The sequence below is a fragment of the Danio rerio genome, chromosome 7 (assembly GCF_052040795.2).
Source record: "Danio rerio strain M-AB ecotype USA chromosome 7, GRCz13ab, whole genome shotgun sequence".
In the NCBI taxonomy this organism is placed as follows: domain Eukaryota; kingdom Metazoa; phylum Chordata; class Actinopteri; order Cypriniformes; family Danionidae; genus Danio; species Danio rerio.
Genome location: NC_141027.1, coordinates 13665001 through 13681745, shown reverse-complemented (window position 1 = coordinate 13681745; position 16745 = coordinate 13665001). Strand labels below are relative to the sequence as shown.

General features: G+C 40.0%; 1 protein-coding gene across 7 annotated transcripts in view; it reads right to left on the bottom strand.

Moving 5' to 3' along the window:
* clpxa (caseinolytic mitochondrial matrix peptidase chaperone subunit Xa) overlaps positions 1-16745 on the bottom strand; it is a 39958-nt gene that overhangs the window by 6502 nt on the left and 16711 nt on the right. For 6 of the 7 annotated variants that reach the window (XR_015494686.1, XR_015494687.1, XR_015494688.1 and 3 more), the window contains 5 exon segments: positions 15987-16163; positions 13177-13341; positions 9413-9501; positions 8941-9105; positions 5990-6292 (listed from right to left, as the gene is read on the bottom strand). Coding sequence is in view for 2 of the 7 variants with exons in the window: in XM_087259155.1 (XP_087115281.1) it covers positions 5990-6292; positions 8941-9105; positions 9413-9501; positions 13177-13341; positions 15987-16163 (899 nt within the window). In the remaining 5 variants the exon portion in view is untranslated. 7 annotated transcript variants of the gene reach the window in all.

Sequence of the window (16745 nt, the reverse complement as noted above, 5' to 3'; positions counted from 1 at the left end):
CTCAACCTCCTTCTAAATCTACCAGCTACGTTCCTAACCCTTCCAGTCGTAACATTTCTTCTATTTTTTCTATCCCTACTAAACCCTCCCTTCCTAGCCGTGACATCTGCCACAACTTCAACATGGGTAGATGTCATAGGATGCCATGCAGATACCTTCACCTGTGCTCCTACTGTGGCGGCGCTCACGCCAAGATAATCTGCCAAATCCTAAGAGCTAATAATAAAAAATCAAAAAATTATTTGTCGACTCCTGTGAATATTTCTAACCTTGCTCGGGAACTAAGTTCTCACCCTGATACTAACTTTTCTGATTTTCTCATTTCAGGTCTAACCCACGGATTCCACCCAGGTGTTGCAGCTCTCCCTTCACTTAATTTAATCTGTCCTAACCTGCAGTCTGCGACTTCCGAACCCGAAACAGTCGATTATCTTATTAAAAAAGAAATCGACAACAAATTTATGATCGGACCTTTTAAGGCTCCTCCATTCAATATTTCACGCATTAGCCCCATTGGTGTCGCAACTCGAAAATTTTCCGGCAAAAAACGCCTCATAGTCGACCTTTCGTCCCCACATAATTCCTCTTTCCCTAGCATTAACAGCACGATACCACTAGAAGAATATACGCTCAACTATCACGACATCGATCAAGCAATCTCTCTTATTAAGATAGCCGGCCACAACGCCTGGCTAGCCAAAGTAGACATCTCTTCTGCCTTTAAAATCATGCCAATCCACCCAGACTTCTGGCACCTTTTTGGCATTTATTGGCGCAATCAATTCTATTTTGCAGTCCCACTAACCTTCGGATGCAAAAGCAGCCCAAAAATATTTTACATGATGTCAGAAGCATTATGCTGGATTCTATCCAATAATTACGGAATTCCATACCTCATCCACCTTCTAGACGATTTTCTCATTATTTCTCCCCCGTCATCTCCTCCAGCCAAACACTTAGCGATCACCTAACAAGTTTTCGCTGATCTCGGAATTCCTCTAGCAGAGGAAAAAACTTCAGGCCCCAGTACTTCAATCGAATTTCTGGGCATTAATCTAGACTCGCACAAATTTCAAGCATCCCTCCCCAAAGAGAAGATCGATCGGATAATTTCTCTATCCCAAATCTTCCTCGAAAAACAGATGTGCACAAAACGAGAACTCCTATCAATTCTCGGCCATCTAAATTTCTCTATGCGCATCATTCCACAGGGCCGCCCCTTTATTTCACACCTCCTTCAACTATCCACCACAGTTCAAGGTTTAGAAGAAATAATTATTCTCTCTAAACCAAGTCGCGATGAACTCTGCTTATGGATCTCTTTCCTTAAGCAATGGAACGGCTGTTCCTTTTTCTATAGCGACTTAACAACTTCCCCCATCGACATTAACCTATACACAGACGCTGCCCCCTCTATTGGTTTCGGCGGCTACTACAAAGGACACTGGTTTGCCTCAACATGGCCACCCCAATTCAATTCCATTCCAAAAGACCAATGTTCTTCAGCCCTATTCGAACTCTACCCCATTGTCGCAGCAGCCATCTTGTGGGGGGACGAATGGTCTACTTTTAGCATTCTCATTCACTGCGATAATGAAGCCACAGTGCATTGCATCAACAAAAGGCGCTCTCACTCCCAAGCACTTATGCCATTTTTAAGACGCCTTATCTGGATATCTGCTAAAAAACAATTTATCATGATTGCTGAACATGTACCTGGTTGCAAAAACCAAATTGCTGACTCTCTCTCTCGCTTCTCTCTACAGAAATTCTGGCAACTGGCCCCGGAAGCAGACCCTCACCCAACGCCTGTACCTCCGTATTCAGAAACGATATTGCCATAAACCACCCACTTCATAATCTTCACCAAACTTCTCTATCTCTCATCCTGCAAGCAATAGCTCCTAGAACCCTCAATGCATACCTCACAGCATGGAATTCGTTCAAACAATTCCATATTCTACACCAACTTCCTTTCCCTGATTTTTCTCTCCTCTCTATCACTTCCTTTATATCCCACCTTCACACCGCAAATCACCTACAAGCCAGTTCAATAAAGAGCTACCTTAGCGGGATCCAGTTCTTTCACAAATTAATCCATGGGTCTCCTTCCGACGCCATCACAAATTCGCAAACCTCCCTTCTTATCAAGGGTATTCAGAAAAACCACCCCACCAGCCCTGATGCTAGACAACCCATCACACTCAAAATCCTTACCTCATGCATCTACACCCTTCGCAAAGGGTATATTTCCTCCCATACAGCCCGCACCTTAGATGCTATGTTTAATCTAGCATTTTTCGGGTTTCTTAGATGTTCCGAATTAACAGTTACATCTAAATTTAACCCTCTACTCCACCCCACCATCTCAGATCTAGCTTTGCAAGATAAGGAAACCATCTCTTTCCTTATCAAACAAAGCAAAACAGATCAAATCCAGAAAGGACACTCTATCCTCATTTTCGACATACCTTCACCTACTCGCCCATTCCAAACCCTCCTAGCCTATCTTAATCTAAGAAAATCTCAAGTAGCTAACCCTATGGCCCCGCTTTTTACTGACGACGCTAACCGTCCAGTATCTCGATTCTGGTTCCAAAAACACCTTAAAGAAATTCTTCGCCTATCAGGTTTTTCCCCAGAGCCTTTTTCCAGCCACTCATTCAGGATTGGCGCAGCCACTACAGCAGCCTCTAACGGGCTCTCACACAATCAGATCCAGACCCTTGGTCGCTGGTCTTCTGAAGCTTTCAAATCTTACATACGCCTCAGTAAATACCACCTCAAGGAAGCACAACAGGCTCTAACCAACCCCCAAGCAACTCCTCACAAGGCTCCAACTCACAAAGGTACCTAATAGAGCCTCAATTCTCGCTAGAGTCATCCTAACCAAACTCAGCAGAAGCCTAATCGTCCACCCATGGCACCCCTACAGGTTTTGCCAAGGACGCCCCCAAAGGCCATTACAGCTAGCATTTCAGCAACCTCAATTTGTTATACAAACTCGGACTTCCACTGAGGTCGCTCCGAGCTCCAACTCTCGCAAGAGTTATACAAATCCTCTCTCCCACTCACAGATATCTATCTTTTCCTATCTGCAATCTACCCTCAAGCTCTGACCTCCACAAAGGTCGCTCCGAGTTCCAACTCTCTCAAGAGTTACTCTCTCCCACTCAATGCTACCTATCTCCCCCTATCTTCACTCTACCCCCAAGCTCTGACCTCCACAGAGGTCGCTTCAAGCTCCAATTATCACAAGAGTTACTCTCTTCCACCCACCGCCTCCTACCTCCTAGCGCTTACCTCCGCAGAGGTTGCTCCAAGCTCCAACCCTCGCAATAGTTACCCTAAAACCGGTCTTCCACCCACTGCTCCCTATCCCCCTAATCTATACTCTACCCCCTAGCTCTGACCCCCGAAGGGGTCGCTCCTTGCTCCAACTCTCGCAAGAGTTACCCTTAAAACCTCTCATGGCTAACCCCTACCTCACCGCTAACCAGCACCTCCCATCTACACGCTACCTCCAAGCCATGACCTCCGCAGAGGTTGCCCCTATCTACACTATCCTCAAGCTCAAACCTCCGCAGAGGTCGCTCCTATCTACACCCTACCCTCAAGCTCTAACCTCCGCAGAGGCCGCTCCAAACTCAAACTCTCACAAGAGTTACTCCCTCCCACTCATTGCTCCTCCCAGCTACACTCTACCCTCAAGCTCAAACCTCCGCAGAGGTCGCTCCTATCTACATCCTACCCTCAAGCTCTAACCTCCGCAGAGGCCACTCTAAACTCAAACTCTCACACGAGTTACTCCCTCCCACTCATTTCTCCTCCCAGCTACACTCTACCCTCAAGCTCAAACCTCCGCAGAGGTCGCTCCTATCTACACCCTACCCTCAAGCTCTAACCTCCGCAGAGGCCGCTCCAAACTCAAACTCTCACAAGAGTTACTCCCTCCCACTCATTGCTCCTCCCAGCTACACTCTACCCTCAAGCTCAAACCTCCGCAGAGGTCGCTCCTATCTACATCCTACCCTCAAGCTCTAACCTCCGCAGAGGCCACTCTAAACTCAAACTCTCACACGAGTTACTCCCTCCCACTCATTTCTCCTCCCAGCTACACTCTACCCTCAAGCTCAAACCTCCGCAGAGGTCGCTCCTATCTGCACCCTACCCTCAAGCTCAAACCTCCGCAGAGGCCACTCTAAACTCAAACTCTCACACGAGTTACTCCCTCCCACTCATTGCTCCTCCCAGCTACACTCTACCCTCAAGCTTCGACCTCCACAGAGGCGCTCCGAGCTCCATCTTTCGTAAGAGCTACTCTCCTCCACTCACTGCTCCATACCTTCACTCTACCCTGACCCCCGCAGGGGTCACTTAGAGCTCCAACTCCCACAAGATTCACTCAAAGTTCTCTTTACACTGCTTCAAACAACCTATTCTCCCCTTCTTCATAACCCTGAAAACCATGACCCCCGCAGGGGTTCCTTCAAACTCTAACTCCAGCAAGAGATAATAGAATCCTCTCTTCACCCTTATTAATCCTATCTAATTAATGCCCATGCATTTAACCTTTTTCCTTCTATTATATCCAGCAGCCGGATATAGCTCTAAATTTCCTGCCTTTTGGGGGGTTTTCTCTTTGAATACGCGGCTGCTGTCCCGAGCGATTAATTTCTGCATTTTGGGGAGTTCTGAGATCCACCGAGCTCAGGCTCCCTTCTTGCTCTGCCAACGGGAGGAAGCCCCGGGCTCGAGGAGCCCTTGAGCTCGGGGCTCTCTCCCGGGACAGCATGCCAAATAAGCTTTGTAAATCATCAGCTAAGTGTGAACTCTTGAAGTGAAGTTTATTCATAAACTAATTTCGAGAGGATCACGTGCTTATGATTTATCACGTCCAGTCTCGCATTTGCTAATCACTAATCTTCCAATCATATGAGCCCTAAGGCACCATAAATAGCCTAAGTTTTCAGTTCACTTTATCTTCGTTTGGAAGAAACCCCCCTCCTCCCCTATTCTCCTCCTTTACCTGCGACTGGGCGGCACGGCGGTCCAGTGGTTAGCACTGTGAACCACACAGCAAGAATACTGCCGGTCTTAGTTCGATAGGACCGGTGAGTGTTTCTGTGGGGAGTTTGTATGTCCTTCCCGTGTCCGCGTGGGTTTTCCCCGGGTTCTCCGGTTTCCTCCCACCATCCAAAGACATTCAACATACTTAACAATCAAGCCTGTCTAATTCCTTACGTTCCCTTAGCTACAGCGGCAGGGGAGTTCTGAGATCCACCGAGCTCAGGCTCCCTTCTTGCTCTGCCAACGGGAGGAAGCCCCGGGCTCGAGGAGCCCTTGAGCTCGGGGCTCTCTCCCGGGATAGCATGCCAAATAAGCTTTGTAAATCATCAGCTAAGTGTGAACTCTTGAAACATATTTAGTAATAACAGTGGAAGAGCCCCCCTCTATTATTAGCCCCCCTCTATATTTTCTTCCCCAATTTCTGGTTAATGGAAAGAAGATTTTCTAAAGATAATAGTTTTAATAACTAATTTCTAATAACTGATTTCTTTTCTTTGCCATGATGGCAGAACATAATATTTGACTGGGTATTTTAATCTTAGTATATTTTTAAAGTTAGGGTAATTAGGCAAATCATTGTACAATGATGGTTTGTTCTGTAGACAATTGAAAAAAAAATGCTTTAGGTGACTGACAATATTGACCTTAAAATACTTTAAAAAAAATTAAAACAGCTTACATTCTAGCCGAAATAAAACAAATAAGACTTTCTCCAGAAGAAAAAATATCATATGAAATACTATGAAAAACATCTTGCTCTGTTAAACATCATCTGGGAAATATTTGAAAAAAAAAAAAAAAACTTCACAGGAGGGCGAATCATTCTGGCTTCAACTGTATGAGAACAAAGCAAAAAAAGGCACTATCCTGGTAAAATAAAGGATAGATAAAAATAAATAAATAAAATATAAAAACCAACCTTGTCCATGCTGAAGAGAGCCTGATACTGAGGCACGACAGCATTGCGTGGCTCTGTGAGGATCCGCACCAGCGTCTCCTCATCCAGACTGTGCAGAGGAACCACAACAGGGAGACGACCCACAAACTCAGGGATCATTCCGAACTCAATAAGGTCTCGGGCCTCCACATGTTTCAGAAGCCGGTCCTTCTCCTCGATCTCGGCCACAGCATCCACTTCTCCACCGGTGGTGTTGGCCAGATCAGCTGCTGCCGCCGCTCTTCTGCCTTTCCCCATGTTAGACGGTGTACCAAACCCAAGATACTGCGAGTAGGAAAGCAAGGGTGACATTAAATTTACAGTACATTGAGGTCGGTAGGATTTATTTTTTTGTCTCTTATGTTCACTAAGGGGCCAGTGCACACTAAGGGCGTACTCACACTATGCTATCCGAACTATACCCAGGCACGGTTCGTTTGAGAAGTGTGAGTGCTCTGACCAGGCTCAGGCGCGGTTCAGTTGGCCGGCCCTGGCCCAGTTGGAAGAGGTGTGCCAGAGCACGGCTCACTTTGGCACGGTACGCTTGTAGTGTGAGTGCAAAGCATGCCAGAGGGACTGTTTGATATGGATTTATTAATCATTCTTACTGTTTAATGGATAAAAACTGTCGTAGATTATTAAAGACGCAAACCCTTCACTGCACAACAGCTGCACCTTCAGAAAACCTCCTAATACATGCAGCATGAGGACTCTATGATTGTTTATAAGTGTCAGAAGTGGCTGATCTTTTCAGCAAATTATATTTGACTGCATGTTACAGCATCCCAAAGGAATAAAATGATATAAACAAAGAAATGTGCTAAGCGAGAGTGCTTCTCTTCGGTTAAACTGAACAGTGCATCATTGATGATGTAAGCGCGATCTGGTTTGGTGCAGTGTGAGTGCTGACCGTCAGGGGAGAAGGGGAGGGGGGACAAGCATGCTTCGGCACGATTCAAGGCAACTGTATATAGTGTGAGTACGCCCTAGGAGGCCTAATGGATAGTTGGACTTACATTTACATTTAGTCATTTAGCAGACGCTTTTATCCAAAGCGACTTACAAATGAGGACAAGGAAGCAATTTACACAACTAAGAGCAACAATGAATAAGTGCTATAGGCAAGTTTCAGGTCTGTAAAGTCTAAGAAGGAAAGTATTAGTAGTGTTAGTAGTTTTTTTTTTTTTTTTTTGGGGTACAGTTAGTGTGATATTCAGAGAGGCAATTGCAGATTAGGAAGTGAAGTGGAGACTAAATAGTTGAGTTTTTAGTCGTTTCTTGAAAGTAGCGAGTGACTCTGCTGTTCTGATGCAGTTAGGGAGTTCATTCCACCAACTGGGCAGATTGAGCGTGAGCGTGAGCGAAAGTGATTTCTTTCCTCTTTGGGATGGAACCACGAGGCGACGTTCATTCACAGAACGCAAGTTTCTGGAGGGCACATAGATCACATAGACTTGTGATCGGAAAGTTGGTGGAAGTGAATAACCAGTGCTCTCACCACCCTCAACTCAACAGCTGAGTCCCTTGAGCAAAGCACCGATCTCCCAAACGTCACGACTTTCACTTTTACTAACGGCGAGTTCAGACTGCATGGTTTTAGCCCTTTGATCTTGACTTGCTAACAGGTTTTGAGAAATTGAGTAGTTAAAACACTACTTTTCGGTCTGTTTGGACCCAAGAAATGGAGAAAAAACATTGGATATTTGCAGGTGCACCCATGTTTGTTTTTAATACCACAACCGGATCGAAAAAGAAAAAAGTTGGAGAGAAACTGCTAATTCCTTTCAAAACCCAAGTGAGGAAAATAAGTGCATTTTCTACCCCATTAAAGGCTTCTTTCTCATTATGTAGTTAACAACAAAAGATATACTACGTGACCTCGCATTGTTTCCATGTAATTTCAAGCGTGTTTGTTGTGAGACAATTTGCGGATCGAGACAAAGCTGTCGGCGATTCTCATATTGTAAAGTCACGCAGTGTGAAACCTCGTTGCAATGCATCTTGCAGTGTAAACACAGCAGCGACAGAATGCTACCCCAGATAGTCATGCAGTGTGACGCGACTACTTTAAGAAGTAGCAGTGCAGTCTAAACTCAACATAAGCCAATGGCAAACAACTTGCACAGACAAAAAAAAAAGTACTTTTATCGGCTCACGACTGGTTCTGTGTGGACAAAAAAGCTCAGAGTTCTGAACAGCTTAGTGCCTGAGTGAGAAGACGTGTCTTTCAACACCTGCAAGGCGGCAGTAATCCGTTTACTCATCCACAAACAGAAACAGGAACTTCCAAAACGTACACAGATCGTAAACAAAGCTTGTTTTTGAAAGTCGTGAAAACATTATATTGCTGAGTTCTTTGATTTGAGCAAATTATAATGCAGAAAATGTACTTGTGGTACTCTCCCATTCTCTGCACTCTAAAGGTTGGTTTATATGCCGCTAATTTGATTGAGTGCGCGTGGCGAATGTGACATCATGTCAGTGTTAGCGCATGTCTTTGGATTTGTAGGGGAAACCGGAGCACCCGGAGGAAATCCACTCGAACACGGGGAGAACATGCAAACTCCACACAGAAACGCCAACTGACCCAGCCAAGACTCGAACCAGCAACCTGTGCCACCATGCAGCCCCTTATTTGTTTTATTTATAGTTAAATGCATTCATTTAGCAACTTCACTCGCTGAATTCTTCTTTACTACTGTTTTGTCGTGACAGTTACTTCGAGTGGACCCCCTTGTTGTTACAAATAATAAAATTAATTTGTGATGCGGAGTCAGGCGAAAGTATAAATCAGCCTTAAGTTTACCCAACTATGACAATGACTTTTGCTGCTGAGAAACACAGAAATGTGAAATGGATTTACTGTTTAAAACAGTGCACGCATGCGCACACGCACGAACGCATGCACAGAAAATAACTCCCTTAAAAGTCACCTTCTCGTTCTTTCTCCTGCTGATGATGCGGTCAAGTCCATTAAAAGCTCCAGATGCTACAAACAGGATATTGGTGGTGTCGACCTGCACCGTTTCTCCTCTCAGCTTCCTGGTGTTCTTCTCTGGAACATTAACAATAGTGCCTTCCAGCAGCTTCAGTAACCCCTGGTTTAAAAAACAACAACAACAACACAACAGGTGTCATATTATCACTATAATGATACTTCCAATAACACATCAGATTTGTAGGCTCAGTATTGTTTGTATACTTAATGCGTAGAAGCCACATATTGCAAAAATAAGTGCGTCACATTTATTGTCAGTCATTAAAGAAGTACAGTAGGAATAGAGAAGTGAGATTTCAAGAATGACAGTGTCTGTAAATCGTTAACAGCCTTGTGAGTGTGCTTGTGATTTAGGTCAAAGTTCAGCTGAATATCGGTAATGTCTGTCATCACTTTCAGTGACTGACCTGCTGCACTCCCTCTCCTCCCACGTCCCTTAACTGATGGATTCCGGGAACACTGCCGATCTTGTCCACTTCGTCCAGGAACACGATACCTGGAACAATTTCCACATCTCAATCGAGCTTTAAAGTCAGCATGAAATGGTAGTAGTAATCATCATTGTTGAAGATGATATCGATATTGAAGTAAAATGGCTTAATGGGATAGTTCACGCAACAATACAAATGTACTCCATATTCACTCTTCCACCTTTTGAAGTTTGTTATTTTCGGATAAAATAATAGATAAAATAATTTATTTATTTTGAAGAAAGTTGGAAACCGGTAGTCACTGACATATTGCTGTCCAAATTGTTTTAGTTGAATCAAATGAACTTTTCTAGTCAACTCAACTTACTTTAGTCAAAGTGACAAAAACTATTACATTAAACCTGACTAACCTGTTGAAATAAAGTATCATAAAAACATTTGTTGTCATGACTTTTTTCCATATACTTTTTTACAATGTAGGAAATAAATAAATTACTCAAAAATTACTCAAAATATCTTCTTTTGTGTTTAAGTGGAAGTGTTCAAGTGAAAGATGACTGAATGATGACAAGAAATTTTATTTTTGGGTGAACTATGCTTTTGATGAATGAAAAAAAAAAAAAGAAATGTCGGGCAGAACTCAACGTACATGCCTGTTACTGTAGGCCAGGGGTGTCCAAACTCGGTCCGGGAGGGCCGGTGTCCTGCAAAGTTTAGTTCCAACTAAACTATATGCCACAGCCATATCACCCTGCAGCCCAAGACCGGTTACTCACTGAAGCTAAGCAGGGCTGAGCCTGGTCAGTACCTGGATGGGAGACCACTAGGGAACACTAGGTTGCTGATGGAAGTGGTGTTAGTGAGGCCAGCAGGGGGCGCTCCACCTGCGGTCTGTGTGAGTCCTAATGCCCCAGTGAAAGTGAAGGGGACACTACACTGTCAGTGGATGCCGTCTTTCGGATGAGACGTTAAACCGAGGTCCTGACTCTCTGTGGTCATTAAAAAATCCCATGGCACTTCTCGTGAAAGAGCAGCAGTGTAACCCCGGTGTCCTGGCCAATGTCCCTCTATCGGCCCTTACGATCATGGCCTCCCAATCATCCCCTTTCACCGAATTGGCTCTATCACTGTCTCTCCACTCCACCAATAGCTGGTGTGTGGTGAGCGCACTGGCGCCGTTGTCCTGTGGCTGCCATCGCATCATCCAAGGGGATGCTGCACACTGGTTGTGGTGTGGAGAGACCCCCCCTCATGATTGTAAAGCGCTTTGGGTGTATGGCCGTACACAATAAATGCGCTATATAAATACACATTACGTTACGTAACTTCAACCAGACACACCTGGGCTAGCTAATCAAGCTCTTCCAAGGCTTTCTAGAAACAACCTGCTTCAACACACCAGTAAAGATGGAGCTAAAATCTGCAGGACACTGGCCTTCTACGACTGAGTTTGGACACCCCTGCTGTAGGCATTTCAAAACACAGCAAATAAATACTTGCCATTTAAACTTTAAGAATGCCTTTTAAAAAGATTCAGATTGTTGTATTTGCAGTGGTGTTCATCAAAGCATCAAATAATAACGGATAAAGTTTAGCTCCTATTTAAAAACTGAAAATATAATATAACGTCGATAAGAAATGTAGCCATTTTCACTCTTGATGTTAATGGAATATTTAAAATTGATTAAAAAAACTTTAGTGTGAAGTGTTGGCTGTTATGTTTCAAAAACCCTTTTGCAATTTTATTCATTTGAAACATTTGTATTCCCTGAACATTTATCAGTCTCTCCTGGATTTTGTACATTTTGCAAATTAAAATATTTGTGTATTTTCACAGCAAAAACACAGGAATTGAATTAAATGATGCCACAATTTGGGAAAGGCCAACACAAAATTCGTCATTTCAGGCTGAAGATATATATAAAAAATAAATATATAATACATATACAAAAATATAACTGTAAGGGATCAATTATTTGTACTATATTGTTTACATTTTTTCATTCTTTAGACTACATTGTATGTGTATTTTTAGATCATATTTTATGTGTAATTGTATTTATAGTAAATTCTTTCTTAAAACTCTACTTTTTGTATTAATATTATATGTTAGGCAACTAGGGTCTGAGAGTAACGTGATTTCGATTCTCTATATGTCCTGTAGAAGTGGTTGAATTAACAATAAAGCTGACATTATAAAATAAAGATATGCCAAAAAAAAAGCCGTAGAGTTCTTTTGTTATTGTACCAGTTGAAATACCCCGTTTTTGCAGTCATAATACTGTATATCACTATAAAAGCTTCAGCATTTATCACTAATTTAAAACATTATGAAGAAATAAGCTATTGCTGAAGAGGTTATTTTGATTTAAAGTTGACAAGGGGAGAATGGGAGAAAAATGTATACAGTTGAAGTTGAAATTATTCGGCCTCCTATGAATTTTGTTTTCTTTTTTAAATATTTCCCAAATGATGTTTAACAGAGCAAGGAATTTTTCACAGTATTTCCTATAATATTGTTTCTTCTGGTGAAAGTCTTATTTGTTTTATGTCAGCTAGAAAAAGGCTAAAAGTTTTAATTGTTTAAAAACCATTTTAAGATTAATATTATTACCCCCCCTTGAGCAATGCATTTTTCCAATTGTCTACAAAACGATCCACTGTTACACAAAGACATAATTACCCTAACTTGCCTAGTTAATCTAGTTAAGCCTTTAAATGCCACTTTAATTTGAATACTAGTGTAAAAATCTAAAATTTGTAAAAACCAGTGTGTGCTTTAAATTAAATCATTTCCATTTTCTATTATGTTTTGTTTTTCTATTTTTTGTTTTGCATTGATAATTTCAGTTATGGTTATATAATCATCTATAAATCTTAGTTATTCATTTTGTCATTCATCTGATTCATATTTTAAAATTAATTTATGTTTATCATTTATTATATATATATTCATTATTTTATGTATTTATTACTTTTTCTGCTTTTAGTGCTTTTTCCATTGTTTAGTCTTATTTTGATGGTGTTTCATGAAATGTTCCTCTCCACTAGTATGAGATTGCGAGTATGTCTCTAATTCAAGGTCTTGTGGCCTGATGTATAATAATCTTCTGTTATGTTTGTGCTGTTCAGACAAAGTATGATAGCGCACCGAAACTCATGCAACTAAGATTATTCAATAAACCCTGCTCTTTTATTATCATCACTTCTTATCCTGCTTCTGCTCTTCTCTGGCTTCCTTCCACAGTAGACTCCTATACTGATAGTAGACTGCTAATTTAATTAAATACAGGTTAACAGGTTTGGGTATTGGAAACTCTGCTTGTTTGTTGTCCAAATACCTGGAGAACAGGTATGGGAGACATTTCCTGACAAGATCTGGCGTAAGGGCTGGATCTAACACTGGTATCTTGAAAAATATCTAGTAAAATATCATGCGCTGTCATCATGGCAAAGATAAAATAAATCAGTGATTATAAATGAGTTATTATAACTATTATGTTTAGAGATGCCTTGACAAAATCTTCTTTCCATTAAACAAAAATTGGGAAGAAATATATACAGGGGGGCAAATAATTCAGAAGGGCTAACAATTCTGACTTCAACTGTATATAACATGTGCTGGTAAAATAAATGTTGATTTTCGTGGTGGTGCAAATACAAGAAATGTCTAGGAAATATAGTCTGTGATCTTTAATTCATGTTACTAAATTGTAAATGTAGTCTGTTAGAACTGTTACCTTGCTGAGCTTTCTCGATCACATAGTTGGCGTCCTGCAGTAGTTTTGCGATGACTGACTCGATGTCTTCTCCCACATACCCTGCCTGGGTCAGCGTGGTGCAGTCACAGATTGCAAAGGGGACATCCAGGCATTTGGCCAGCGTTTGAGCCAGAAGTGTTTTACCTGTTTAAAAAAAATGTAATACAAATTTAGATACTTACGATTACTTAAAAACTTTCACATTGCTCTCTGGAACACTTTTCCCCCTCATTAACTCTTGTTGTTTTATTAAATTGCAGTGTCAAATCAGCTTCCCTGGCTACTATATGGCAGATACAAGTGAAACATATAACACGCTCTCATAAATGCAACTGAGAAACAAATCGATTGGATAACTTGGATAAAAAGACAACACAGTAAAAAGCAAATAGTTGACTTTAAAGCGAGTAAACCTATTGACTTAAAATTAGTAAGTAGGGCCGCATGAATAATCTGAAAAAAGATTACAATCTGAATTCGACCCTACACACGATCACCCTACTTTTCTGCTTGATTCAGCCAATTATATTTTCAAGGTCATTAGAGAAGAGTTAAGGTGGACTCACAAGTCTTCACAGCAACATGGACACCTTCAAATGGCGTTAAAAGTGTCACATACTGTATTTATAAGGTATAATTCACCCAGAAATGTAATTTCTGTCTAAATGTAATGATGTATTTGCGGCTGCGAAATCACATGAGGCGACTGTGAGCTGTTTGTTCACTACCGAGAACGCACGTGTGCATACCAATCTGTGAATAACAAGTAATAAAGTTGTGAAAAACATTCAGTTTGTTGCACAGAGCGATGGTTTGTGAGGCGCTCTGAAAGAATGATTTGCATGGGGAAGTGAAAGTGAAGGTGGTGTTACACCAAATTCTGTGATCGTAATCTGTGACCCAAGTAGGCAATGTTCTCTTGCTCCCACAGGCACCGGCGCACACATCATTCAAATGATCATAACGCATTTTACAGTTATGATTTTGACAAGCATTTGATGTGTTTTTTCTTTCATAGCGAACACAGTGTTGTGCATGAAAATAAATGTTTATTGTGTCAGTAAAACTACACTAGCCTATATTATGTTGAATTTAATACAAGAAGGAATCTGAAAATGACAAATGTTTCATTTTACCAGTGAAAACAAATGGTCTAATAATGCTGTCAATGACAAATGACAAGCACATGTCTCAAACATAATAATTCAACTGTATAATTATGAATAGTTGTATTCTGATGTCATCACTTTACTGTGAATTAACAAACAGGACATAGTGAAAGTCTGTTCAAGTCCACCATCATGACTATACAAAACTTTGCATTTTAACCAACAGCAGAGCTACACATAGTCCTATAAATACTATAAAGTCCTATAAATATTTACATTTACATTTAGTCATTTAGCAGACGCTTTTATCCAAAGCGACTTACAAATAAGGATATTTGTCCTCATTTGTCCTCATTGTATAATATAAATATTATATTATTGTTTTACCATATGTTTGAGAATTAACAATAATAATAGCGTACCAATATTAACCTCTATTTTACTTCTAAAGAATCGTGGGAAAACCGTGATCGTTAAGCAAAAAAATTGTTATTCACATTTTAGCCAGAATCGTGCAGCCCTATTAACAAGTAAACAAACAACACGTATAATTATAAAAACATGTTCATTTTTAAGTAATTATGAGTTTTAAACTATTTTTTTAAGTAAACTAACTGAACTAGTTAATTGCTTTTTACAATGAAAGTCGAGTATAAACACATAAAACTTGAAAAAAAAGCTTGATTGCATTGCATCCCTTCTTGGTGTCAAATCATCCTTCAGAAATAGTTCTAAAAATGCTGAATTGCGTCCAAACCGTGTTTGAAATGAATTCGTCATTCAGTGCTTGGCATAAATTAGTACACCCCTCACAGATCTCGATTTTAAATTAACATTTTCTATAAGATGCTTTACAATAATATATTTGTGCATAGGTTAGTCAGTAACAAAGCCAATGTTTTGGACTCTTTAAATTTGGACCCTAATCTAACTAATTTAGCAAAAAAACTTAAGATCAAAAGTACACCCAAATTAATATGTTAGGAGAAAATCTTAAATAAAATTGTAATGAAGATGAAAAATCATGAGAAACATGAAACAATATAAAATTTAGTACATTTTTTTTTTTATATTTTATTGTTTTATTCAAGTGTATGATCTTTTAACTCCTAATTATGTTCAGCGACCATCTCTTATTTAGATTAATATAACTGTTTAATTAACATGAAAGAATACACAATTTAGCAATTGTTTTTTTGTTTTGCAATTCCTCATTTGAATTTAAATTGATTATCTTTTTATTATCTAATAATGTTCAGCAACCAAACTCTTATTTTACATAAAAATAAAAATTGTACAAAATATGTTGTTGTTGCAGTTCCCCTTTTGAATTTAAGTGTATTATCTTTTTATTCCTAATTATGTTCTGTAACCAAACTTATTTTGACTAAAATAATTCTTTAATATACATAAAAAATTAGAAAAGAGAATTTTTTTTTAATTTGTTGTTGCAATTCTTCATTTGAATTTAATTGTATTATCTTTTTTATTCCTAATTATGTTTTGGCAACCAAACTCTTATTTAATTAATGTAACTGTTTTGTTTAAATGCATCAAAAATGATTGTCTTTACTCACTGAGAAATGAATAAAAAATATTCATTTTCAAAAAGATGTATAGATGTGTAGTCATTTATGTATATATGGATTGAACAGTGAATTCAGTGTGTTTTGCTCTCACCAGAGCCAGTGGGTCCGAGCAGGACGATGTTGCTCTTCTCCAGCTTTATGTCGGTGTGTGTGGAGTCCAGCACTTCTCCTCCTCTCTTCTCGGGAGGAGTCTGCTGGTTCAGCTGCTGCTGCATGGAGGCGCCCAGTGCATTTCCATGAGGACTGATCCCTGCGATCTGAAGCAGCTCTGGACAAATCACACAACAGCAGCAAACACAAAAACAAAACAAAAAATATACAGTTGAAGTTAGAATTATTAGCCTTGCCTTTTTTTTTTTTTAAATATTTCCCAAATGATGTTTAACAGAGCATGAAATTTTTCACAGTATTTCCTATAATATTTTTTCTGCTGAAGATAGTCTTTTTTTGTGGCTGGAATAAAAGCAGTTTTAATTTTTTTTTATCCATTTTAAGGTCGATATTATAAGTCCACTTAAGCAATATTTTTTTCGATTATCTACAGAACAAACCACTGTTTTACAATGACTTGCCTGATTATCCTAACTTGCCTACTAACATAGTTAAACCTTTAAATGTCACTTTAAGCTGAATACTAGCATCTTGGAAAAACATCTAGTAAAATCTTCTCTCTCCAACAGGAATTGGACGGGAAAATATACAGGAAGGGCTAATAATTCTGACTTCAACCATATATAAAAATGAAATTAATTTGAAGCTTGAGCCCTGCACAAATGATTACCCAAATGCTCACGTTACAAAAATCCTTCATGCATTTATTATGAGTATTTAATGCAAATGTAGTGATTTA